The sequence below is a fragment of the Schistocerca piceifrons genome, unplaced genomic scaffold, assembly GCF_021461385.2.
Source record: "Schistocerca piceifrons isolate TAMUIC-IGC-003096 unplaced genomic scaffold, iqSchPice1.1 HiC_scaffold_1870, whole genome shotgun sequence".
NCBI lineage: Eukaryota > Metazoa > Arthropoda > Insecta > Orthoptera > Acrididae > Schistocerca > Schistocerca piceifrons.
Window position 1 is genome coordinate 2,567,171 of NW_025727757.1, and position 27,746 is coordinate 2,594,916.

Here is a 27,746-nt window from a genome sequence, read left to right on the forward strand (position 1 = left end):
ACGGAAAATATTTTAATTGCATCGACATCTTCGGAAGAAATCTCTCACGATGCTATGTTATTGGCCGGAGAACTTTATGATAATACACTGGAACTTTTGGGTGCAAAAACATTCGTAACTGAAGAGGAATTAATTCACGCTCATGAGGATTGTGAAGAATGTAAGGAGAACGACGAACAGTTCGAAGTGCCACAAAATGATTCGTCTCCAGACGAATATAAACCGTCACCGAAAAGATTTAAAAGTGACATGATTCCCATTGCCTACAAAGTCGTGAATATTGCTAAACCGCACCTCAGTGGTCCTTGGCGACGTTGGAAAAAAAGGATTCCGGCAATTGAACAGAAAATAATATCTTTCCCAATGGGAGAAAGATATTAAAAGTGGTGGTACGCGAATGGATAAATTTGAGGCGATAGATTCGTGGACCTACGACCGTTTTGTGGAAGCAAGACAGCAACATCAGCAAGTCACGACAGGAAATTTACAGCAATGGACACTGGCTGCGGCTGCACAATTCGTCGATTTCAAATTCAAGGCGTGTGATCGATGGGTCACGGCATTTAAACAGAAGCACAGAATTTCACAACGCAAGGTCACGAAACTGGTTTCGAAAAAAGAAGCGGCGTAATGGAGGCCATCCAGGCGTCTGCGGAGGCCATTCGTCGGCAGACGTGCCGGTTAATCCCTCAATACCACGACGAGGATTATGCAATAAATACTGACCAAACACGTAAATACATGTTTTCTGCGTACAAAATGTTTTTACCGATGTAAAATATATCAATTCAAATTTAATTATAGAAAAAAATATTTACATACACATTCGAATATTGTTTAATATTAAAAATTCTATTGTTTTAGGATACCAATAACAATCTCACTGAAAAGTACGTAAAACAGTTTTCGTGAAAAAGTCGGATTTGAATAAAGTGACGCATTCGTACACCGCACAGTATTCAATAACATTATCCGGAAAACTGCTCCCACATGTCTTCATATGCTTACAAGAAGCGACCAGTCATTTCGGACCTCGTATTCACTAATTAATAGATGGCTATGGCAGTACTTATATGAACGTCATCGTAACATCATCGCAGTCCGGAAAAGGAACAACAGTTTTATACATGGATTTTCTCCGCAAATGTTTAAAATCTTTCGTCGGGGAGAGTAAATATTTACTTCTCATTGACTCTTGGGGAGGTCAAACGATTCCGGAGACATATGATGCAATTTTTCAAGATGACGAAAATATGCCAACTTGGTCTCAAACTCATACCTCAAAAATGCACTTCTTTGGTGCGGCCTTGTGAGGTTTACTTTTACAGGCAAGTTAAAAATTTCGTAAGGCGCTTGCAGAATTGCAGCGCATTGTAACAGGAGAATCGTGAAATTAATTCCCGGGAAGATTGCATCAAAATTCATTCTATAATTCTCCATCAATCATCGTCACCAATATTCCGAGACATGATTCAGTATGACTGGTTTGCCTCAAAATTATCATAAACTAGAAACATTTTCGTAAATGTTAATGGGGCATGTTTTTGTACAGATTTATTGCAAACGCCCGTTTTTATATGTTGCGCAAGATGTCGCAAAAATTACTGCTTTGTTTGTTTTTACGATAATTACCACTGCGGTTCTTGTTTATCATTATTATATGTATAAAAATTGAATGTTTCCCAATCGACTTTGTTATTCTGATTAAAAATCCAATGTTTCTCCTCATATACCTTACAGTGGAAAATGGAAAACCCATTGCCATGAATTGTGTTGTTGGACAAAAAGAAAGAAATGACATAAATTACAGTGTTCAAAGAATGAGTCTTTAGCAGTAGCACAAATCAGCACCTTCACTGTCTCCTTCAGCTGGCGGCAGTTCAGCACGCACATTTTCTTCTTCTGCAGCCTGAGGTTCCTCATCATAATTTCCCGGACCCAAATTAATCATTCAGTAAATCCTTGACGATTGTTCCTTCCAGGGTAAATTACGTGGACAGAGGAGCAGTCCCGAACAGCGACATCGCAAAATCCTTCACTGCCTTGTTATGTTTGTCAGTTCCAGCCTTCTAAACGCATCCTTGGGGAGTTCAAGATCTTCCTTCTTATCAGACACCAGATGTTTGCCGTCATATTCTTGTATCTGCTGTACTACTTATTTATTTTTCATGTGCGACTTGCAGGTGAGGTTGGGGTCGGGAACGTGAACCCAACCCATTCCCTCTCTACTAGGAATCCAGTTCCTAACCAATACCCATTCTATTGAAGATAATTCGGAGCATGTTACCATACTTCTTATTGTGATTCTGATATTTAAGTATTTTCTCGAATTCATTTTCCACATTTTCATGTTTCCGTCTTTCAGCTAAAATCGCCTTTGCTGTAACTTTTTTGGAGTTTAAAAGCTTTTTGCTGGGATAACTTAATTCAAGATTATACTCCCTAAAGTGTTTTAGCTTAAAACTTATTTTTTGTATATTTATCGGCGGCTCTACACTTCCTGGCCTGACAATGTCGTATAGTTTTGCTGTAGTGCACCCTGGATCGTTACACATTATGCCCCATGTTCGTTTAACATACAGCGCCATCGCTTTACACTTTATGTCAGACCCAGACTCCATTGCCTGGATCCAAAACTGCTGTCTTCACCGGCACTCGAAACAATTCCCCTTTCCACAAGAACTTTGCTAAGGTGGACATGATCGTCTTCGCCACCATTGACGGAATGGGGAGAACCTGTGCTATGCAGTAGGCCTCGGATAAAATATACGTGTTGATAAACAGTATTCTCTGGAACTGGTCTCTGCTACGTTGACAGTTTTCAATCAAAGCTCCCTTGACTTTTCTTGCCACCTCCCGCCAACTTATTGCTATCATTTTTAAAAGGGGAGTTATCAATGCTATTCCAAGAGCTTTGCGTTCATTAACATGGTTCACCCACTCAATGCGCAAGTTAGCAAGCCGCTTTACATCTAGAAATTTACTTTTGTTTTCATTTACCCTCGCACCTGATGCGGAACAGTATTTTGCGAGTACCATCTCTAGTTGCGTCACATCTGTTTGGTCTCTGATGATTACTCCTACATCGTCAGCGTAAGCACCTACACGGTCTTTGTTCCTTGAATGGTAATGCCTGTCAGCCTGTGCTGTAGCTGTCTCAGGAAAGGTTACAGCGGTATAACGAACAGCCTTGGGTAACACCCCTTTTTATTTCAATTTGTTTTGTCAGTTGACAGTTAACGGAGATTTGTGCAGTAACACCCATTGTCACGTTCTCGAGGATGTCGATGGTTTTTGGCAGGAAGTCCATTCGACGCATTGTCTCTATCAGGAATTTGTGATTAATTTGATCAAATGCCTTATGGACGTCTATGAAAAGCAGTCCACATTTTATGTTACTTGCCTGCGCTAGCACAATGACATCGCGATACAAAGCCGCAGTTTGTTAAATCGTCCTTCTGAAAGCACAAGTCTGCTGTTGGCCTATAACGTCAGCGGTGCATGGTGTAAAGCGCTTGTTAATTACTCGAGCTATAATTTTATAATCCGAATTTAAAAGCGAAATCGGCCGTAGGTTGTTTATTTTTTGCAGCCTCTTCTCTTCGGGATCAACACGATTTTGCATTGTTTGAACTCTGCAGGCACTGGCTTCACCTGTAAGACTTCATTGACAATTTCGGTGAACTTTTCTTCTATTAGGCTCCAAAATCGTTTATAGAATTCAATGGGCAGTCTGTCAGATCCTGGAGATTTCCTAGTGGGGGATCTGCACACGATTTCTAATACATCTTCCTTGGTGATGTCCGAAGAAATGTTCTCACCATCATCATCTCGCGATTTTCGTGGAAGATATGCACCAAAGAGCTCATCGTATTCTTCTTCGTTTGTTTCCCCTGACTCATACATACGTTCATAATACGCTGAGATCTCTGTAATTATTTCCTTCTGGGTGGAGATTATGGTACCATCATCGATCTGAAGTTCATCCACGAAACTACTATTCTTGGCGTGTCTGACAAGGTGGTACAATGCAGCAGTCTCACCTTCATTGACTGACTTTGCTTTGGATTCCATTTCAAGTCCCTCCAGTTTCTTACGTTTCAGACTTGATAATTTTGCTTTTATTTGCTTGATGTCTTTTAATCTTGTAGGAATTGCATCTGTCTGATCATAGAGTTCCCTTAGCACGCTGTAGTAGAATTCTACAGTCTGTTTCCTTTCTCTGGCCATATTAAAACTTTCCTTAGCTTCGGTTTCGCTCGTTGGGTCCACCATTCTATCACAATTGGAAAGTTGTTCAGCGAATGGAGACATTCCCCAAGCTCTGGTTAGGGCATCTTCTAAGTCTTCTTCCGATAATAACGAAATATTTAGATTCCACTGGCTTCTTACTCTTCTGGTAGGTTGTGGTGTTAAATTTACGCAGGTCAACAACGCACTGTGATCGCAAAAACTAACGGGAACAGTTTCTGTTTTCAGTACTTTATCTGCTAAATTTTCCGATACGTAAATCTGTCAATTCTACTACATGAAATCGCAACAATGTGTGAAGTTCACCATTGTTGGTTATTTTATTTCCCACGTATATTTTAAATCAACAACGAGACGTATCAAGTCTCGTGAGTAATTGAATTTGGGGATTTGATCCTTTCGACTCAATACACAATTAAAATTTCCCCCTATTAAGTTGGATGGGGTTTTTCCTCAGTAAAGAAATTACGCTTTCATTAAAGAATGTGGCTCTTGCAGTTTTATTACTGCTGCCAGAAGGAGCATATAAATTGACTATAGTGACTCCTGCTACGTTTATTCCAATACCTCACCCCGATTCTAATTTATCAGCGTTATGTACGAGGATGCCTTCTGTAACTAAAATGGCCGTGCAACACTCGTTTCAGTGGAAATATGGTGAAAATCGACGTAATTGGACAAATTTAATTGTGGGAATACCTCTTCCTGCAGGAGAGCAATATCCGTCGCTGACTCATAAAGAAACTGTTTCAGAGCAGCTATTTTAACATCCGACTGTATCCTATTTAATGTTTAACGTGGTAATCGTATATGACTAACATAGGGGAATGACCTTTTTCCCCGCTAGTCTATCATTTGATGCCACTCCATGCCGGATACTTTCTGAGAATCTGACTGGAGACCACCGTCCCGGTTTGCATTAGAACCGTTCTTTTTACTTTTCTTGCGGTTTGCATTGACTCTGGCCTTCACCGAATGTCTGCTCCGCCCACCCCCTGAGTAGTTTTCCACTGAGGGCGGTGTCGGTGGATCTGAGGGGCAGTCGTGTGCCATCTACTGGCGCGCCCAGCGCTACAGAATGGGACTGTAGTGTCACTTTGACCTGTTCGGGTGATGGTGGTGGATTCGATTTGTCTACTGATGCACTTGACTCAAGAGTTTGAATCTATGCTGACAATATTGTCTGAAACAGTAGTTCCCAGTACTGTTTTCTGAATGTCACCTACAGCTTTCAGCGACAGGTTGATATCTTCTTCATCTGTGCTACTGCCGTTACAAGTTCGACGTCTCTTGTTAGTGGCTATACTATTTTTTCCAGCCGGATTGTCTACAGTGTCCTTCCTGAGTAAAGGTGGAAATGCTTCAAGAGTATATTGTGGCCTGTCGCCCACATTTCCCGTAATGCTGGAAAGGTCAGCACCCGTCATTGATTTTCGGTCACAAGATCAACCAGTGTTAACCTTTCACGCTGTTGTAAATTATTCTGCAATACAAACAGTTTTTTTGGATATTTTTGCCAGAGGTGCCTACTTTCTATGTGACAAGTCAAAGTCTGTCCATTGTATATAAGGTGCGCTTTGTAGCCACAAACCAAAATATGAGATGGAATGTTCTGTTTGACATGCATATCGACAGAACAAACGCCACTGAAGCATCGCTATCTATGCTGGCTGGACCATCGTTCATTACAAATTTGCCTGATGTCACCTTATTTAGATAATACGTGTTTTAAGTAGCAGTTTTCTACCTCAGGGGGGAAATTACATTCTCTGACTTGTTTATAATCAACATCAGCATTTGAAATGGTAACTCTACTCAACGAATTATCGCGATGGTGGAATTCAGCTTTTCCTTCAAATTTCCGCAAAATCCGTTCCAGCACCAACGAGGAAAGGAGCTTCACAAAAAAGCAGTATTGCTCCAAGTTATAATCAGCAGTGTGCGTCTGGTCCGAAGTAACGCCAATAACGTCAACGATCCAGTCACGAGTTTCCAGTTAACTTGGCTGAACATTACGGGCTGCTTTGTCAAATCCAAATCTTAGGGTAAGCTTTCTGGGAAACGTGGTTGCCATGTCAGCAGTTAACAGCTCGCGAAAACAAGGAAACTAAAATGCTGCATCACCAGAATCAATTTTACACAACACTGTAACGCAGAGACTGAACGTAAAGTCGTAAAACCCAAACAGAAACGCCACAGCGCACACGGTCAGGAAGGCCGCAAAAGCCGCTATTCTGGTCCCAGACAAACGAAACTTTTGTGTAATTGCTTGTCGAAAGGGTATGAACGATAATGGACACCGCCCAAAGCACAACTGTCCGTAATATAAATATATTTTTAAATTATTTAGCAGTGCGAACCAAACTGCGATCTCTGTTTACGTTGCTACGCAGAGATACGATCTACGACACAGGGGTTCACTGATGTCTCTTTGACTACTAAAAACTCAACGGAATTGCCCATTGCTCTGCTTCTTTCCATGCGTTGTATTTACATTTGACTTTTTTTCCTGGAAGGGTAATCGAAAGTTTGCGTCAATGACAGAGTTACCGCCACAATCTTATCTTTACGGATGCAGAAGGAACGGGCGAAGCGGCGACTAGAGGTGCTATGAAATACGAGAAACGCTTCCGCAGTCGCGAATACGGACAACCATCAGATGTACAGTGGAATGACGACAGTGAAAGTTTGTGTCGGACCCGCTTATCGCGACCGGTCGCAATATCGTATTTACTCGCCGACATCAGGCAAACGACTTCCAGGTAAAATGTCTCACCTGTACAGATGTACGAGTACACGCTGTAGTCGCCGTAGTGCCTGTTCCATTGGAGACGCAAGCCTATGCAGCGGAACTTCGCACTGTGATTCGGAATAACACGGGCTCTGCAATGTCGTATTCAGTATACTGTATAACAATTACGTTTAGATGAAACTTACACCAGTTGTCTCAGTAACGTTACTGGAACCTGAATAAGCGTTACTAATCCGTACAAATATAAAAATACCAGTTATTGCTATTATATACGCGTGCCCTAATTGCTTTGTACATTATTTCCAACGACAGAGTCCAATGTTAATTACACTAATGGGAAACATCTAATTTTTTCTGGAATGAAAAATTTTGTGAAGATCACATTAACAGCTATAAATTGTTTGCAAGCACGTGTTTGAGATGGACAGTGTTATGTAGAAATTGTCCCCACAAATCAAAATCTTTGAGTGCAACTGTGTCAAACAGAAGAAAAAATTGTATTTGGTAATGCAAGCTGCCAGTCCTACCTCGTACATTATGTTCGAACTTCGCCCTACGCAGTGCTGTGAGTATGTGCTAACTTTAGAGTGTCTTTGGTTCTTGCGGGAGAGTTTAAAATTCCAACTTTCCTCGGCGCTAGCAGCAACAATCATTCACTGAGGTAGCGGCAAAGGTCTGTGGGCTGCATTACACAGGGAATTAATGGAAAAGTCAACTCGGCTTCTGCATTACTACCATGTGAATTTGTGATTAATGTCTGAATGTGCTCACAATCAGTAATGTGTCACTATTCGAGTATGGTGCTGGTTTCGTGATTTTGTAGATAGTGTGCTGGCTTTCTAGTGACATGGCGGAATGAAATGAAATGATCATTTGGCATTGTTGGGCGGGAGGCCTCACGCGTGGGTGTTCGGCCGCCGTATTGCAAATCCTTTTTAGTTGACGCCAATGATGATGACATGATGATGGACACACAACATCGTTTCGAGGCAGAGAAAATCCCTCGCCTCATCGAAAATCAAACCCGGGACTCCGAGCGCGGGAACCGAGAACACTACGGCAAGACCACGAGCTGCTGACGCTTGGCGGAATACAGGCGGATGCCCGGGTTGGCGGTCATTCAGTGATAATGCATAACGTAGCTAAGAAATGAATAATTTAAGCAGTGCATGTGGGGCGAGGTTTGCCATCCAACAACATTGTAAAGGGCGCGGAAAGAGTTTGACGAAAAGTGTAGGGTGGATGGACAGCATGAAACATTGGAATTTGAGTATAGCAACTGCGGGATCGCAATAGCTTATTTTCGGCGCTACTGGAGCATAATCGAAAACTGTCACGTGGACCTCTTTACTCAAAATGAAAGGTAATTCCCAGAAAATGTATACATAAACACAGTCTTTGGACTAACCAGCTTCCATGATGAGAACAACATAAACTAAAAGCATCACGTTCACATGTATCGTACTTAGGACTTCTTCAGAAATGGAAACAGTCACACGACCATGTGTCATGTATTAAAAAGGTCAAAGTGGAAATGAGTGTGCAGACATGCGGATGTGCTGATCATGTGCGCACATGTGCAACAGCAAATGACAGTGACATCTGTTATTAGACATGTGTCCTAAATTAACGGCGGCAGCTCCACTTCCCTATTTATGTGGTACAAGCAAGACCGCAACATACTCAGTCCCGTTTACCCCTGGTGTCCGAAACCTCAACAGAGAAGTACTGAGAAATGGCAGGTACTGTGAAAAAGCAAAGGACTCACCTCAGGGTGAGTGGCGGACTGCAACGCATTCGCGTCGCTCGAGGCAGAGGGCCAATGTGGAGGCTGGCCGGCTGGCCTTGCCCGTTTGTCCTGTCAGTGGGCAGCTGGCCGCTCCTTCAACAGGGTCCGAGCAGGCACACGGGGGCAAAGGCTTGCTGGTTATGTGGAGCTCCAATGTTAAGCAGGTGATGGAGCCCCTTAGGGAAGTAGTGTACAGGGCTGGAAAGAATTCCAACGCGCACTCTGTCTGTCTGCCGAGGGGGCCTCATCCGAGATGTGGAGGCGGCCTTGCCAGCGGCTATCGAGTGTACGGGGTGCAGTCGTCTGCGAGTAGTTGCTCACGTTGGCACCAATGATGTCTGTCGCTCGGGTTCTGAGACTATCCTCAGTTCGTACGGCCGGCTGGCGGATTTGGTGAAGACCACTGGCCTCGCGCGCGGGGTGCAAGCAGAGCTCTCTATTTGCAGCATCATTCCCAGAGTAGATCGGGGTCCTTTGGTTTGGAGCCGAGTGGAGGATCTCAACCAGAGGCTTCGTCAGCTCTGTGACGGTCTCGGCTGCAGATTTCTAGACTTGCGCTATTGGGTGGGAAATTGTGGGACGCCCCTAGATAGGTCAGGGGTACACTACACAAAGGAAGCGGCTACTCGGGTAGCAGAGTACTTGTGGCATGCACATGGGTTTTGTTTAGGCTAGGCAGTAGTGCGAGGTGTCCTGATGAACACTCACCAGTCGACGTGCAGGCACAGAAATCAGGACGCGCTCTGTGTAAAGACACTTCAGCTATCAAGATATTAGCAGTAAGTTTCCAGAGTGTTCAGAATAAAGTTCCTGAATTTACTGCCCTCCAGGAAGTGTGTGGCACGCAAATTATTCTCGGGATTGAGACCTGGATGAACCCCAAGACAGGAAGTTCTGAAATATTTAGTGAGGGTTGGACCGTGTTTCGGAAAGACAGATTAGACCCCGTAGGAGGTGGTGTCTTCATTGCAGTTGACAAAAATTTTGTGTCTACTGAGGTCGAAGTGGAGTGTGATAGTGAAGTTATCTGGACACGTTTAACAGGGCTAGGGGAAATAAAGTTAATTGTGGGGTGTTATTACCGGCCACCAGGTTCCACCGTGACAGTTCTAGAATCATTCAAAGGGAGTCTACATTCTGTATCGCAGAAGTACCCGGATCATGCAGTATTAGTCGGAGGCGACTTCAACCTATGTAGTATAGACTGGGATCTCTATGGATTCATTACAGGTGGTACAGACAAGCCGTCATGTGAATTACTTTTCAACACATTATCCGAAAACTGTCTTGAGCAGATGAATCGACAGCCAACGCATAATGGAAATATTTTAAATCTGGTAGCCACAAACAGACCAGACCTCCTCGACGGTGTCAGTGTTGAGACAGGGATTAGTGATCATGATGTTTTCATTACGACTATGGTTACGAAAGTTAAAAAGTCGGTCAAGAAGGCTAGCAGAGTATTCTTACTAGAAAGAGCAGATAAGCAGTTGTTAGCATCCCACTTAGTAAATGAACCGACTTCATTGACTTCCGGTACGATAGATGTGGAAGTATTACGGGCAAGTTTTAAACACATTGTAAATCACGCATTGGACAAGTATGTGCCGAAAATGTGGGTTACGGACGGAAAAGACCCACCGTGGTTTAACAGCGCAATTTGGAGAATGCTCAGGAACCAAAGGCAGTTACACTCGCGGTACAAGAAAGATCGGGAGAATGAGGACAGGCAAAAGCTAGTAGAGATTCGTGCTGCCGCAAAAAGAGTGGTACGCGAAGCATTCAACCACTACCACCGTCATACCTTAGCAAAAGATCTTGCTAAAAACCCAAGGAAATTCTGGTCTTATGTAAAATCGGTAAGTGTGTCGTAGGCTTCCATCCAGTTACTCACTGATCAGTCTGGCCTGACAACTGAAGACAACAAAACAAAAGCTGAAATTTTAAAAAATAGCATTTGAGAAATCTTTCACACAAGAGGATCGTACAAACATACCACCATTTCAGTGTCGTACAGATTCCCATATGGAGGACATAGTGATAGACATCCCTGAGGTTGTGAAGCAGCTGAATGGGTTGAAAATAAATAAATTGCCAGGTCCTGATGGGATTCCAATTCGGTTCTACAGAGAGTACTCTACTGCATTGGCTCCTTACTTAGCTTGCTTTTATCGCAAATCTCTTGCCCAACAAAGTTACGGGGCGACTGGAAAAAAGCGCAGGTGTCACCTGTATATAAAAAGGGTAGGACAGATCCTCAAAATTGCAGACCAATATCCTGACCGTCGGTTTATTGCAGGATTCATGAACATATTCTCAGTTCGAATATAATGAATTTCCTTGAGACAGAGAAGTTGCTCTCCATGAATCAGCATGGCTTTAGAAAGCACCGCTCCTGCAAAATGGAACTTGCGCTTTTTTCACATGAAATCTTGCGAACCATGGATGAAGGGTATCAGATGGATGCCACATTCCTTGACTTTGCCAAAGCGTTTGTCTCGGTGCCCCACTGCAGACTCCTAACTAAGGTATGTGGATATGGGTTGGGTTCCCAAGTATGTGAGTGGCTTGAAGACTTCTTAAATAATAGAACCCAGTACGTTGCCCTCGATGGTGAGTGTTCATCGGAGGCGAGGGTATCATCTGGAGTGCCCCAGGGAAGTGTGGTAGTTCCGCTGTTTTCTGTCTACATAAATGATCTTTTGGATAGGGTGGATAGCAATGTGCGGCTGTTTTATGATGATGCTGTGGTGTACAGGAAAGTGTCGTCGTTGAGTGACTGGAGGAGGATACAGGATGACTTGGACAGGATTTGTGACTGGTGTAAAGAATGGCAGCTAACTAGAAATATAGATAAATGTAAATTAATGCAGATGAATAGGAAAAAGAATCCTGTAATGTGGTTCTTCTGTAAAGGAGACCACTTATAGAACGCTGGTGCGACCTATTCTTGAGTACTACTTGAGCGTTTGGGATCTCTAACAGGTCGGATTGAGGGAGGACATAGAAGCAATTCAGAGGTGGGCTGCTAGATTTGTTACTGGTAAGTTTGATCATCACGCGAGTGTTACGGAAATGCTTCAGGAACTTGGGTGGGAGACTCTAAGAGGAAAGGAGGCGTTCTTTTCGTGAATCGCTACTGAGGAAATTTAGAGAACAAGTATTTGAGGCTGACTACAGTACAATTTTACTGCTGCCAACTTATATTTCGCGGAAAGACCACAAAGGTAAGATAAGAGAGATTAGGGCTCATACAGAGGCATATAGGCAGTCATTTTTCCCTCGTTCTGTTTAGAAGTGGAACAGGGAGAGATGTCAGTTGTGGTATGAGGTACCCTCTGCCACGCACTGTATGGCGGATTGCGGGGTATGTTTGTAGACGTAGATGTAGATCTATGTTCTCAGTTGTTTAAAAATGACTGGGTACTGCAGTTCCTTTTTGTAGCCATTGGTGAAAAAAACTCAGTGTTTGCTGTGCCACCGAATAATAGGCAGCCAGCGTAAGTTTTCAATTGAAAGACACTACAATACATCACAAAGACGAGTGTAGTGTACTCAACAGTGAAGAATGGCAAGCAAAATTAAATGTCCTTAAGAAAATGGATGGGACACATCAACTCGATTTTACAGTACATCAGAGTAACTGATACTTACGGTATATTGATAATTTTTACTTATGGGCCGCCTGACAGCAACTGAATTAAACAATTTTAGTGCCATATGCGTTTCGCCCTAATTTTCTGCAAGGCATCATCAGTGGCCTGGAATATGTACATATGATTGCTATTTTCTTTACATTTTTGTCACTGTGCCTATAGGTTATAAACAGTTCTGGTGGTTGCTATTTCCTATTAAGTAGTAATGTTTTGAACTGTACTTACAGGTTGCGTGGACAATTTCTTACAGACGATACAGCACATAAAATTCAACAAAACATGCAAAAAGAACGATTTAATTCCAAGTTACATTAATGTAAAGGTTAAAAACAGTTCTACAGTGGCACAAAAGTCGAAAACATTTGCAGAACGATATTGGTTACTACATGAAATTAAGATGCTCTATTCGAAAAAACAGCACCTAAACATGATGCTCTATGAGACTCATCTAGAATTGGCAAAAAACGTAGGAAACGCCGCAGTTTTCATGGCACTAGTAGAAAAAACTGAACATAACACATACATAGCAATGAAACATTTATAAAAACAAACATAAACAGAAGATAATGAAACTAACAGCAAAAAAGACGCAAAAATACATTTACATTTTAAATGTGAAACCACATGAACACCAACACACATTCCATCCACGCTTAGTTAACCCAACAGAGACAGATCTACACGAAAATGAAAAAATGCTCTTGGAAAAAGGTTTGAAACACTGCACCAAGTATGGATTGGAATCGGTGAGTCTCAGTGACCACAGATGGAGCACCATCAATGCAAGGCCATTGGAGAGGACTCATAGCACGGATGCGCCAAAAGCTAGGGTGCACAAATGAGACGTATGGAATTCACTGCATTCTGCATCGAGAGGCGCTTTGTGCAAAATCAGTAACTTTAGCAAACGTCATGCAAATTGTTGTGCATACTGTAAACTACCTGAAGACACATGGGCATAAGCATCGCCAGTTTCGGCAGTTCTTGGAGGAATTAGGAGCGGAGTACGGCGACATAGCTTACTATACTGAAGTACGCTGGATCAGTTGAGGTAAAATGCTGAAAATATTTTTTGATTTACGTTTGGTCATAGTAACATTCTTACATGAGAAGGGAAAAGGTGAACCTACGTTGGAAGACCCTTGTTGGATATCAGACCTTGCATTTCTTGTGGACATTATGTCTCACATGAACAGCCTGAACATCAGTTTGTAAGGTGAAATTAATTTAATTTCTGACATGTTGGAAAAAACAAATGCCTTTGAAAGGAAGCTTGCGCTTTGGGAGTGCCAGCTAATGACTGAAAACACTGCACATTTCCCGACTCTTGGACTGGTCCATGAAAGAGCTAGATTTCAAGAATACATATCAATAATTGTAAAAATTAAGGAACAATTTCGAGCACAATTTGCAGATGATACGAGTTTGTCTCCTGCCATTCGCCTCTTTGCTCGACCGTTCTCGTTGTCAGTTGAAGATGCTCCGAAAGTTCTACAGATGGAACTGATCGACCTACAGTGCAATACAAGACTGAAGGAAAAGTTCTTTGAAGTGCGAAGTTCAAAAGAATTCTACGAAAATTTTTCACAACAAGAATATCCACACCTGCACAAAGATGCCGCGAGACTTATGTCCATGTTCGGGTTGACATATGTTTCTGAAAGGTTTTTCTGGGTGATAAAAATGAATAAATCAAGGTTTCTATCAAGCATAAGTGATGAAAATCTTCACAACTGCTTGCGTTCGTCAAAGAGCTGATCTTTTATGCCCGATATTAACTATATCATTCCTCATGACCAGTGATAAACATGTTTGGATTTATTCCTTTCATAGTTAAAAATTATTGTTTACTAACTGTGCATTATTGCATCATTCTGCTCCATGGTACATTATTATCAGGAAAATTGCTCATTAAACCGATTGTTCCAATGTATACTTACACTTAGTGGCTGTAACTGAGGGCACCGAGAATTAGTTATAGGAAACCTTGCATTACTTTAATGTTATTTGAAATCATGAATAAGGTTCGCTGTAAGTCACTAACTGCTCTCTTTCTTAAATACTAGATCAAAAACATTACGCGTATTTGCGTGCCGTCAGTCAAGCTGCCTTAATAGAAACCCACGGTTGTTAACTGTATTACTTGTCTTCCTGGATTAAACTGGTAACATAAAAGTAGACGTCTCAATGAGTAGACTGTGACAGTATTTTAAATGTTTTAATACGCAAAATATCTTCCCATGGTTGGCTTGCAAGCTGTGGTAAGAGCACTAGAATGCGCTGGTACAGAGTACCCCAGCAAGTGGATAAAGCGACATCTGTGCATAGAAACGTGCACTACATGAACGCTGGCGGCTGCGGCATGCACGCTGTGACCCGGAAGTTGCACATGTGCAGGAGCACCGCACGCGTGCACAATTTCTGGCCGGCCCTGAGAAAGCGGAATTTATTGCTATCTTAGAAAGCGACAGTAGATCATTTTCGGCTAACCCGGACTGGCTCAAAACTTTGGATACTGTATTGCAACTCTGGATCACGATCCATTCTTTGTGGAACCGTATTTGGTACCTTTTTCTAAAAAACAGGACATACAGAATGAAACAGATAAGATTATGGAATGAGGAGTGATATAACACAGTAACAGCGAATATATCAGTCCACTTATCATTGTAAACAAGGATGGAGGAGTACATGTTGCCATTGATGCACAAACTCTAAACAAAGTAGAAAGAGAGGTGGACAGGCCTGAAAATCTGGACAAAATGTTGCAAAAATTTCATAATGAGGTATTTAACCAGCTTCAACATGACTGCTGGCTATTGGCAAATCCCATTAAGTCTACAATCGCATGAATATAAAGCAATCCTGTTTACCGGGAAATGTTATCGATACAAAGTAGTTCCATTTGGACTGAATACCTCTCTGGCAGTGTTTATTAGAGCTCTGGACTTTGTGTTAGGGGAGGAGTTGAGTTCCAGGTTAACTATTTATGTAGATGATTTATTTATCTCCAATGAAAACTGGCAAAAAAAGCTCCAAACTGTTGCTCTTCAAGCAGGAGGCATCACTTTAAAATTATAGAAATGTAAACGTGTAAAATTAGAAATTAAATTCTTGAGCCATATAATTACTAATACCGGCATTAATAAGGACCTGGAGAAAGCTACGTGCCTTAGAAAAATTTCCCCCAGCAAAAAATAGGAAACAGTTGTAAGCCTTTTTAGGTTGGTGTGGATTTTACAGAAAATTTGTTAAGGGGCAACCCTTGAATAATCCACACTTGAACAATCTATAAAAAGATTTAGTGCTTTTGTTTGGACAGACGAGAGTCGGCAGGATTGTGAATCTTTAAAGATTAAAATTTGACATGATAATGTTTTACATCACCCAGTACCGTCAGAGACTTTAATATGAATACTGACAGTAGCACCTATGGGATTGTATTGAAATTTTCCAGGAGATAAATGCTACAGGAAATTTAGCTCATAGAACTATAGCTTTTGCCAGCAGGGCATTGACAGGAAACAAAAGGAACTTCACCATATCAGAGGAGGTAGCCTTGGCCATATTATGGGACCTCAAGAAATTTATAGATTATTGGTGGGGTTTTAAGATCATCACACATAGACCACAAAGCTCAAACATTCCTTAAAGATTGTTGCCTTCTAAATGGCAGGCGCACCCAATGGGCTTTATACCTGCAACAATGTAATTATGAAATCTGCTATGTAAAGGGTAGAAAAAATTATGTGGAAATCAATTGTCCCAATGTTACTGATGAAGTACCCAATGAATGCAATGGAGATGGAACTTTCCAAATTAATTACATGAAGAAGTTCAGGCAAAAATGAATTTGAACAGATTTGCAAAAGCATGCAATATCATCAAAATGAGCATCCAACTTGGAAATCTGTTAAAGTAAATTTTGATTTTTAAAAGTATCTTGTATAAGAGGAAAGGCTTCATTACTGAAGAATGGATGGTGTGTTGGCCTACCCAATTTGATACAGATGTCAGATTATTTTCACTATCATTGGGCCAAAGGAGTGTCTAGATAAATTGGCTAGTGTTATAGTGATTGCCAATAGTACGGGTCGAAAGGTAACTGAATGTATTAGGTCTTGTGACATCTGCCAGAGAGCTAAGGTAACCAATAGAACTAATCAAGGCCCAATGCAGAACACGTTACCTAAAGATACCATGGATTTGCTGTCTGTGGACCTGTATGGACCCCTCCCCACAACTTCTGGTAATTGTAAATGTATTTTACTGATTTTGGAAGTATTTTCTAAATTTATAAAATTGTATCTCCTGAAAAAGGTTAAGAACCATTGGAAAACCCAGTGCAGTACTGCCCAATAATGGCCCCAATTTAATTCCAAAACCTGGAAAGATGGCATGGAGCAGAATGGTGCAGAAACTAAATATATTGCGGCCTACCATCCAGGCAGCAACCCTGTTGAACGCTATACGAGGGAAATAGGATGGTTATGTAGGACCTATTGTCACCATAACCACTGAGCGTAGGGCAGATTTGTATGTGAATTTGAGAGTTTAATGAAGACCTTGCCTCATAGGTTTACTGAGTTCACACTTGGGGAAATTCTGCTCAATACTGAGAGCAAATGTTTAATTGAGGAAAAACTAGAGTTCCCACCGTTTACAGATTTGGGATTAGCCCAGAAGAAAGAATTGGTAAAAGAAAAAACAAAGCTGAAACGAGATCTAAAAGGCACAATAGTAACCTGAAGTTTGCCGTGTTCAAAATTGGAGACTATGTTCTTCTGAAGACCCATGAATAATCAAATGAACTTAACCACGAAATTACTAAATTTATGTATATCTAATGGGCCATTCACAGGACAAGACACACCTCACAACAACACCTACTATTTAATCTACCCAGAGTCGAAAAAGCTCCTTGATGTCCATAATGTAGTGGATCTCAAACTGTATGTACCTAGGAATGAATAAATAAAGAAATCATATCAGACTAAAAATGTATATCATACTGTAGATGAAATAATGTATCTATCTTATGAAGCTACTATACTGTATTTAACTAATGTATGTTCTTATAAAAATGTTATGTATGTAAAATTGCTGTTACTATCTTAGAAGTTTCAGATTCTAAAAACTGTTGTAAAATATGTGATACCCTGTACTGAAAGGGCTACAAGCAAATGTTGCCAAATTGAAAAGAAATGTGGAATGCCTTAAATACAGACTGGGCAGCATAGAAGACTTGCCAAAGTGGGGCAAAAAACTATGTCTGTAATAGACTGCCAAAACCCAAAATGGGCAGTCAATTGATTACTGTAATATGTAATTTGTTAATGTTGTCAAATGGAGTGCAAGTTGCTATTGCAGGTAGCAAAATTATTTTATTTTCATATCTGTTAGTGTTGTATGTGTTTTGCTACAGTTTTCAAAGAGGGACTGTGTTTCAAATAAAGGCAGTAAGAAAAGAATAGTAGATTCAGTTTAAATATGTTTGTTTATGTAAATATCTAAGAATGGACTACTATTATTAGAATCAGCATTGATAGTTTCCTCCTTTGTAACTTCAAAATCATGCTATGGGATGTGTTGCATGTAAAATGTCAGATTGCTTGTGATATATGTAGGGGGTATACTTGACAATACAGATAAATTTTGCTTACTACTCAACTTACTGTGTCTCAAAATGAGAGTCAGTTATGACAGGTGTACATAATTGAATAATGTTGCTTTTTTTGTTTTGGTAATTAAGTGTATAGAGTGTATAGTGTTTTAATGTATTCTTTTCATGCTCAACTCTGGATGAAGTGATTATTATTTTCGACTGCTTGGTACCATTAAGGTGTTATTGATGTTTGCCTAGCAGGAATCTTCAGTGAACCATGGGCCATATGTAACATCCATTTTTGACCTACTTTGTATTGATATTTCTATTTGTAGAGTTACTTATGTGGAGTGCTGTATCTGTCATTTATCTGTCGTGGAAATTCTTTGATAATGTATACATATTTCAGTTATGTGAACTTTTGGAACAAAGTTTAAATTAAGCTTGTTAATGTATATAACTACTGGAATGATTATTATGTAATGCACTGTAAATGACTTGGTCCATAGTTAGGGAATGCAGGGTTGAATGTAAAAAATGTGGGGAATCCCTGCAGCTACAGAAGTAGCCTGGCAGAATGGAAAAGGTGTCGTTCACGCAAGCGGCAACTCGTCCCTTACGACGGCTAACGAGTCTGGCTTGAGCAGTGCTGTGGTTAATATCTCGCTAGCAGTAGCGGAACGTTGTGGCTCATATTCTTGCAGTTTTGAGGCAGAGGAGCTAACAGCGTTATTTATGCACCTGTGATTCCGCATTTGGTGATACCATGTATAATGGCACGGTTTTCGGCCCTGCAAAAATATAATTCAGAAGATCTATAACAGGGCAAGGCCAACAGTACTGCCATGACTACATCGCCACCATGTTAACAGCCACTGTAAATCATGCCACCAGTGCCACCAGCCTTCCACCAAAATGTTTATATTTGGCACTCTGTAAATGGACCAGGTATTTGTGAAATTTGGTTGATTTTAATAATAATCGTTGTATTGCTGAAAGCTCTATGTTGAACCTGTGATTATCCCAAATCACAAACCTCACCAGGAATTCTATCCTAGTGAATTTAATTCCGAGTGTGCTAATTTATTATGAAAAGACTATTCAGCAGCTGTAAAAATAGTTGTGATTGCTTTCTAATGAGTGGAGTTGTGTTTAAAGTTCAGTTTTATAGTTTGAGAAATACTACACTGCCAGTGCTTTTTAAATCGATCTGCAATAATTTTCTTAAATAATTTGCCTTACTTAAAAAGGTACCAGTAAATAGTAAAGTTGTTAGTTAAAAGAATAATAATATTGAATAGAAGTAAAAAAGATTATTAATTATGCACTTTGATCAGAATTACAAAGCTTTATCACTGTTCATTTTATGAGTAGGTGTTTGAACTTGAATTTAATATTGTGTTGGCATTTGCACAGTCAACCATATTTTGAGAAGGTTAAATGACTGCTTTTCAAAGCACGTTTGCTATTTGAAGAGTTATAGTTTGTTGTGCTTCACTTAATAAATAATTATTCATGACAATACTCACCATTTCCCATACACACTTGTGTAGTTTTGTTAATGAGCATGGTTCATCAAACCATTAAAGTTTAATAGCCCTCATGTGCTAGGCTATTTGGTTAATGAAGCAAAGCAAAGGTCCCTCCAGAGACACTGTAGTTAGATTTGCTTTCTGTTTAATTGCTTCAAACTGAGCTCAAGAAAGAAATATTTACTGTGTTAGCTATTTTAATGCAAGCTGGTTCATGTAATGGCATAGAGAAACTCTACTAACCAAAGATGTTGTAGAGTATGATCATAATAAACCCCGATTTAAATCAGAATCATTTCATGCTCTGCCCTGTTTACTAATGCTATTAGTATCATGTGTGTTGGTGACTGGTTGTATTAACTGCTGCATCTAGTTCATTCAAGGTACATCGTCTTGACTTCCAAGTTAGTACTACATTTATCTGCAAGGTTAGGTTACTGTGTTGTAGTGCGAACAGATGTCAAGAAAGAGTTTAGTAGGTGTTAAGGAAAGTTAGGTTAGCCCTAGCACTGCCTTGAGCTTTATTACATTGTTTGACAGAAACAACTGGCAACTGATATTAATATGTAATATTACGACTTGCTTTTGTGCTGGAGAACATCTGTTCCTCACCCACCTGTTTAGTGTTGGTTATACTCTCAGTGTTTTGGAAATGAATCCCAGTCAAACAGATTGTTTGTTATGTTCCCATTAGGTTCCCATTAGGTTATCTCACGGTCACAACTTTCTCAAAAATTCCTCATAGAGATTTAATGTAATCACTGACTGCCATTTATGGTGGTTGGTGTTACCATTACAAGCACTCCCTTTGGAGGAGCCCTCCTGCACCATTCCACCACATGTGGATGGCTGACTTGCTGCAAGGCTGTGCCCTGTGTCCTGTGGCATTTGTATGGCTGCTTCGGTATCTTGGCATTTTCAGCTCTTAAGGAGGGAGGCAGAGCTTTAGTTGGTAAAGACATTTCCAGCTGGAGTACATCACAACCAGACACACATTATAGAATCAGGTATTGGATTTTAAGGTGTACCCAGGACCAGAGGTACAGTCAGATCACAATTTATTTATGACAATAAGTGAAGTAAATTTTAAGAGAGTTTTTACGTGAATTCAGTGTGTAAATAAATAGGATACTGAAGTACACAGGAATGGAATGTGAATTTTAACTTCTATGAGGCTCTAGATAATGTGATAATGAATGGCGATCAACCAAATTTTCACGTTCGTCTATACAATCGATGAGAGACAATTCATAACAACAGACAGCCAGAAAAAGACATCCAAACACTACAGAAGTGACCAAGCGCTGGTAAGTGTGATAGCTTACGCATAATGAGCTAAACAGCTCATGAATCCAACTTACTGACAAAAATAACAACATCCAGAAGAATGGAAGACAAAGCTGATGATCTGTTTGAGGATGCTAAATTTGGAGTAACGGATCCAGGGAGGTCAACTTGACCTTCAACCTTATAGTGGCAGGAATGTGTGAGAAAAATCAAGAGATATTTATTGGATTTGTAGATCTTTACATGACATTTGACAGCATGAAACAGTGAATTTTTTTTCTCTAAAAGGTACGTATATGGTACAGCAGATAACATAGAATATGAGCAATAATCAACAAGAATTGGTACTCTGAATCAAAGATGATTAAAGATAAAGATGCAGGTAGTCTCCACAAATGTTCAGATGAACACTGAAGAATCATTGGTGGAATTGAAGAAACTTCCAGGAATTTAATTAAAACTGAAGGTGAAAAGATTTTGTTTAATAAAATTCACTGGTGATATTTCTGTGTTCACGGAAAGTCCGAATGAATCACCAGAGCTGATGAATGTCATAAATAGTTGAATGAACACTAAATCATGATTAATGAATGGAAGAAAGAGGAAAGTATTGCGGAGTAGCAGAAATAACATTCGTGGCAATGTTCACATCGGAATTAAGGACCACGCAGTAGACTGCTTGTAGTGACTATTACTCATGAAGCTAATTTACACTGAGGGACAGAGCGTGGTTGTTATAAGGAGTAATGTTGCATGGGAAAGCAGGAGATTCCTTGTAAAACAAAGTTACTAATACCAAGGATAGGCCTTAATTTGAATTGGATGTCCCTTAATGTATGTCTGGAGCACAGTACTGCATAAAAATTAATCGTGGATTATGGAAAAAAACAAGAGGGGAATCGGAGCATTCTAAATTCGGTGCTATAGTAGGACGTTTAATCTAGGCGAACTCTTAACAGAAGAACTGTGGAATGTCTGTGCAGAACAGGTGACGATAGTGTGGTATGTGGAAAACTGTGACAAGTACGATGGTCAGCATAGTAAGTTATATTTGAAGGCATCAGGGAATAACTGCTGTAGCACTAGAGGTAGTTGTTGAGGTTAAAAACTGAAGGGAAAGACAGAGAGAGGAACACATACCACAAATGACTGGATTCTGGGTGCTAATGGCACTGCGAATCTGTTGCTCACACAGACAGACATTGTCAACAGGAGGCAGAGTTTCTGTTTTGCATGTCTGTGGTTACTGGAACTGGCTGTTACAGCAGTGGGGCAACCAAGGTGGACCACACCCTGACACGCTAAGGCTCTGCTGATGTTTACTTCTGGTTGGTGCTTGCAGAGAGTATTTTTGTTACTAACAGAAACTTTATAGCAAATTATTGGGTTGTTTTTCCTGTCTCATTCCTGACGAGAACCAATAATGGTTTCATAAATGTGTGTCTATGAGTGACCTCTGCCAGACCATTCCAATACATCCAGAGTAACACACAATTATCTCATCTGACATAGTGTTACACATTCAGTGCACTCATACTCCACCTGCCACTAAATTTTCTGTGGATGACATTGCATGAATTGTTGTTGGCATTGGTTCGCTGATTTTGATGAGAATAAGTCACTGAACTGTTGACAATAGCTAATTTCTCTACCAACCTATTCTTAATTAACCTCTCTCCCATGATACTATGATCTAGTCCTGAGGATACCACCCATGAATGTATGTTCTGATGCTTTTCAGTATTTATGTCTGATCTACCATGTAATGGTGTGTGTGTGTGTGTGTGTGTGTGTGTGTGTGTGTGTGTGTGTGTGTGTGTGTGTTGAGGGAACTCACCGCATTTGAGAGACTGTGGCCTCATCAGGTGGAGGAGTCGTGGGCTGCGCAGCAGCAGGTGTCTGGCGAGTTGCGCTGGCAGAGGTGGCGGCAGCAGCGGAGGTGGTGGTGGTTCTGGTTGTGGTACTCAGCTCTGTAACGACTGGTGCGCTGCACATACAGAGAGAGGCAGGGTGTGAGCTGGCTGGCATTTCCTCGTGGGGATGTGGGGGTGCCTCCCTATGGCCACTGTGTGATTTCAAGTTGTAGCATTCGCACTGCAAGTAATAGGTGAAAAGCAATTATGATTTTTAGCATTTGTGCATGCAATGTCAACAACAACAATTGGTGCCGGTTACGACTCTGAATCAGGCACAGAACTTTTTGGCCTATCATTTCAGATTTATAAATTCCACTCGTAGTGACTGGTGGAAAAGTATTTGACAGTGAGCACCTCTTCGTGTGTAGTCAGTGGTGGTAGCATGTACAGGGTTAAGAGTCCCAGGTAGCACAGAACCCTTCCTCGCATAATTTCTAGTTCAGACACAAGCATATCTCACTAGTGGTGAAATAAACTGACATTGTGCATCTATATGTGGCTAGAAAACAACATGATATGTGCTGGGTTCGGAACACAGCGGGGGAATACTTTGTTGTATAATCATTTCAGTTTCATCATCCCTCTAGTGAAAAATTTAGATACATAAAATTATAAGATTTTGTTGTGCGTCATTGACAATCCCTGTCCAAAACAAAACCTTATCACTCATCATATCTAGTTTGAACAAGCGCAGTGCTGTTACATATGGTTAAAATGATAGTTAAGATCTCTCATGCTTTGTTAGCAAAGACAGTAGTGACCGGATTGGAGTCCTAGGTTCCAGTCCCAAACAGAACCATGCGGTATCTTGCCTTTTGAAATGTCATTTATTGTAATTAACTTTAGTTTACAAGCACTGAGGACCGCCATCTCTGGTAATGGGTTTTATGATAATTACGTTATTGTGGTACTGGTTTTCATATGGACAATAGCAGGAAAGGGCAGTTTTCTCTAGTGGTCTCTTGTAGTAATGATTTTGTGTTGTGAAACGACTGTATGAGAAAGAGAACAGCCTAACTGCAAGACAGTTATGTGGCTGCTTACAAACCAGGTGCAATGCAGTTCAGGTCATTTGGCTACTTCTCAGCATAGTAACACATGCATATAAATCAGGCACAACACTTGTCTGGCTGTGAAAAGTTTTTTTAATGTAATTAATGTTATACTTTTGATCATCAGACATTGTTCAAAGCATGTTTTAAAAACTGGCCTTTGAGAGGTACAGAAAACAAACTTGTTGACAGTGTGTTTCAAGCTGAGCTGGGGAAGGAATTTAGTACAGCGGACAGTGCGGCAAGGTGAAACTTGTGATTTGACACCAGAAAGAGGCTGTGGCCGTGTAACAGTTACTTGTCATAACAGTATTACCACATTAATCTAAATTTCATTCATTAAATACGGTTGACAGAAATTTAAACATTTTTCAAGTGAGCATCCTCACTTTGTAAGCACATATGAAATCACAAGGTAGTTAATGTAAGCTGTGTCATTCCCCAATCCAATTATGGGAAAACAAACACTAATGTCTGTGTGTGTGTGAGTGTGTGTGTGTGTGTGTGTGTGGGTGTGGGTGTGTGTGTGTGGGTGTGCGTGTGTGTGTGTTGCGTTTGCACATCCAAGTTTGTGTGTAGGGGGGGGGGGGGGGGGGGGTGGAGGCGATGAGCAATTTTTGTGATTGACGATACTGTAGTCCATAAGTTGTGCTGTGAACTTGCTACCGATATAAAATTAAGTTTGTCCTCCACATACAGTAAATGGTTCAAATGGCTCTGAGTACTATGGGACTTAACATCTATGGTCATCAGTCCCCTAGAACTTAGAACTACTTAAACCTAACTAACCTAAGGACAGCACACAACACCCAGTCATCACTAGGCAGGGAAAATCCCTGACCCCGCTGGGAATCGATCCCCGGAACCCCGGCGCGGGAAGCGAGAACGCTACCGCACGACCACGAGCTGCGGACCCACACACCGTAGGCATGAACTGTAAATTCCGTGAGAATATAATGTCTAGAAGGCCTGGCATGGATACACGGGGGAGGAGGTTGTGAGATATCCTCCCCAAAAAATGTGAAAAAACTGTATCACTTCACTGTATGAAGTAAAAAATAATTCTGCTTACATGCGGTTTTATACATCTTATTTTAATTGTTATTAAAACCCTAGGCACCTTGGTGTATAAAGTTTTGAGTGTGACACTAAGTATAATTTGAGGGGGAGTGGTGGTGGGGGGCAAGTGGAATCAGTGAAAAACCAAGGCAGTTCCAGAACCAAATAATGAATGTGTCTCTGCAGCTGACACCCAATAGTGTGGGAAGTATGAGGCCGTGAACTAGGTGAAGATCAGTAATTACGACAAGAATCTAATATTCGTCATCAAGAGAATTTGTAAAATGTGCACAAAGAATACTGTTAGTAAAAAGATTACCGTTAACAAAAACTTTTTCAAACTTAGAACCTTGGTTATTTCCCACAGTGCGCCGAACGAGTTTGGAGTAATGTAGAGAAATATATTTGTGTGTTTCATTTCAAATATTTTTTCAAGAACATAAATAACAATTGTAGTATGTTTGTTGTTTGAAACATGAATTTTTATGATAATCTTTATTGAATAAAAGAGAAAGACACTGAATGATTTACAATATTGGTTACAGGTTCATTACAATTGGTTCAGGGAACGCACATAGTGTCATCTCAAACACAAGATTTCTGATATGCCAAATAGCACATAAAATACTACATAAGTATTAAAACCTAAATGAAAAATAATTGATCATTTATCAGTGTTAGTTGCTAGTAGACTTTTATGGACATATGCAATTGTAAAATGGTGCAGAATAAGGGTACCTCTGGTCGCAGAGAGCCTTCGATGCTCACAGCAATCAGAGGCACAATAGCAACAACAATGGATGGGATAGATAATGTCATAAGGTGTGCCACAGTAGAATGGAAGTCTGTAGTGTTCACTGGGTGGCTATCGAAAAGCCATGGAGCAATAGAGACACGCAGACGGGTCGGATACCTGTTCATCGAAGATGCAGTAAAGCATGGTATTCTGTGTGTCATAGAAGGAAATCTATCGAAGTACTGTGTGAGCTTTATCTAACAGCTGAATAGAGATGTCAAGAAAATGAGGTGAGAAGACTCAATTTTAAGGAACCAGCCGGAGCTGCCTCGAGGACTGGCTTGTCTGGTGAGGTGGTCTCAGGGTGCGAGAGGTGTGAGCAGCCATACACTGGAGCACCGATGCTTACTTCTCCCAGTTTTCTGAACACCTTCCATACAAGCCGTGACAGCAGACGATTATTCTTTTATGTAACAGTAAAGGAAACAAAAGAAAAATTAGATATTTAAAAAAACTACTAAAAAGCTATTAAAAATTAAATATCTAGTTGAAATTGATATCACGTACTGAGGTTGGTGGTCGCTTGGCGGTGTAAAGGTTTAAAATTGTAAGTTAAGGCATCGAGGAGTTATGGACGTTTATGCAGCGTGTTTTGAAACACGAAGAGCAGAGACGCGCCGCGCCGTCTGGCCCAGTAGCGTTGTTTTCTTTGATATAGGACCGTGTGTCGATGTAAAAAAAATACTAGTTTCCACAGTAGAATGAAAGGAGAGTAACGGAAAGTGTTTAATTTGTAACTACATGTGACGAAAACGTAGCTTTTGCGTGAGTTTGTGTAATCCGTTTTTCTTTTCGGTTTGTATTTACGTCTTTGAGTGCGTTTTTGCCTGGGACAGTAAGATCATAAATATCTAGTTTGCTGCCCTCTACCGAGCAGGTTTCACACTTGTTGGTAGTTGAGGGTGCTGATGTTTATCCAAATGACCTTCCATCTGTAGTGCAGCTACTTTTGTACGGACACATTTCCGCATTCCTTTTCTGTTAATTGCACGTATACGTTCCTAACTTTTACCATATTCGACGGGCGAACCCTGGTTCGAGTATAAATGAGTTCGAATAAAAAGTGTTCAAAATGATGAAAGCCATGCATCTATGGCTGGAGTCAAGACAGTGGGAGTAATTTCGTCTGCTAAGTGAGACACTAGGGTCGTGTGTGTCTTCTTCCGCATCTCGTGTGTGGAACACACGAATACAGCTTGTGATACTCTCCCAACGTCTGAGAGATTGTGAGATTTAGTCTCTCTCCTCCCCCCCCCCCCCCCTTCCCAGGGCCATTTCCTTCTGAAGGAGTCAGCGTGTCAAACTTTACCTTGAAAATGTTACCACGAGCTGACAGAAATCTTGCTGCTGTTTCACGTGGTTTGGGTAAAACCTTTGCTACACAGTTGACTTTATAACCCACGTACATATTTTAAAAGTGTGCCTTTTGGATATCATCAAGTCTTCTCGCACTATGTTCTTTGGCGCTAGCTGGCAGACTAGCAAGGATGTTTGTAGAGTTTGCAGCTGTAGTACGATTTATATATAACTGTAGCTGATACCCAAAATTACCATATGGGGCAACAGATTAAGGTCTCCCGTGTTTTGCAGAGATATTCCACGTGTAATTTGATGTTGCTCGGCTTCACACCTGATGCAAGTTCGGAATTGCTGATGACCTGCAATGCCTTCTCCCAGTCGCTGTCACCAATGATCACAACATCCACATCACCTGTGTATGCCCAACACACGATATTCTGGCAGTATGTGTGTGTGTGCATGCGTGCAGCCCTCGTAGCAGTTTCTGCAGAGCGGCTAGCAGGGCCTCAGCGGCAGTGGCGAATGAGGCCCTCCACACAGGACCACCTCGGCGCACACAACTCTTGAGTGCGAGCTGCCTTGTTAGCTGACCACTGATCATGATTTGCAAACTGCTGTTCTTCAACATTATACCAATTACCTTGACAAAATATTGCAGAAAATCCAGTACGGTCATTGTTTCAAGAAGGCACTGGCGATTCACCCTACCGAAAGCATTCCCGAAATCGAGCGACCTTATGGCGCATTCGAGC

General features: G+C 41.0%; 1 protein-coding gene across 1 annotated transcript in view; it reads right to left on the bottom strand.

Annotated features, from left to right (window-relative positions):
• The window catches only part of LOC124741117 (pneumococcal serine-rich repeat protein-like), a 161,452-nt gene that overhangs the window by 81,441 nt on the left and 52,265 nt on the right, over nucleotides 1-27,746 (bottom strand). The window contains exon 4 of the mRNA XM_047248651.1: nucleotides 22,710-22,859. Within this exon, the coding sequence (XP_047104607.1) occupies nucleotides 22,710-22,859 (150 nt within the window). The remainder of the gene's footprint in view (nucleotides 1-22,709; nucleotides 22,860-27,746) is intronic.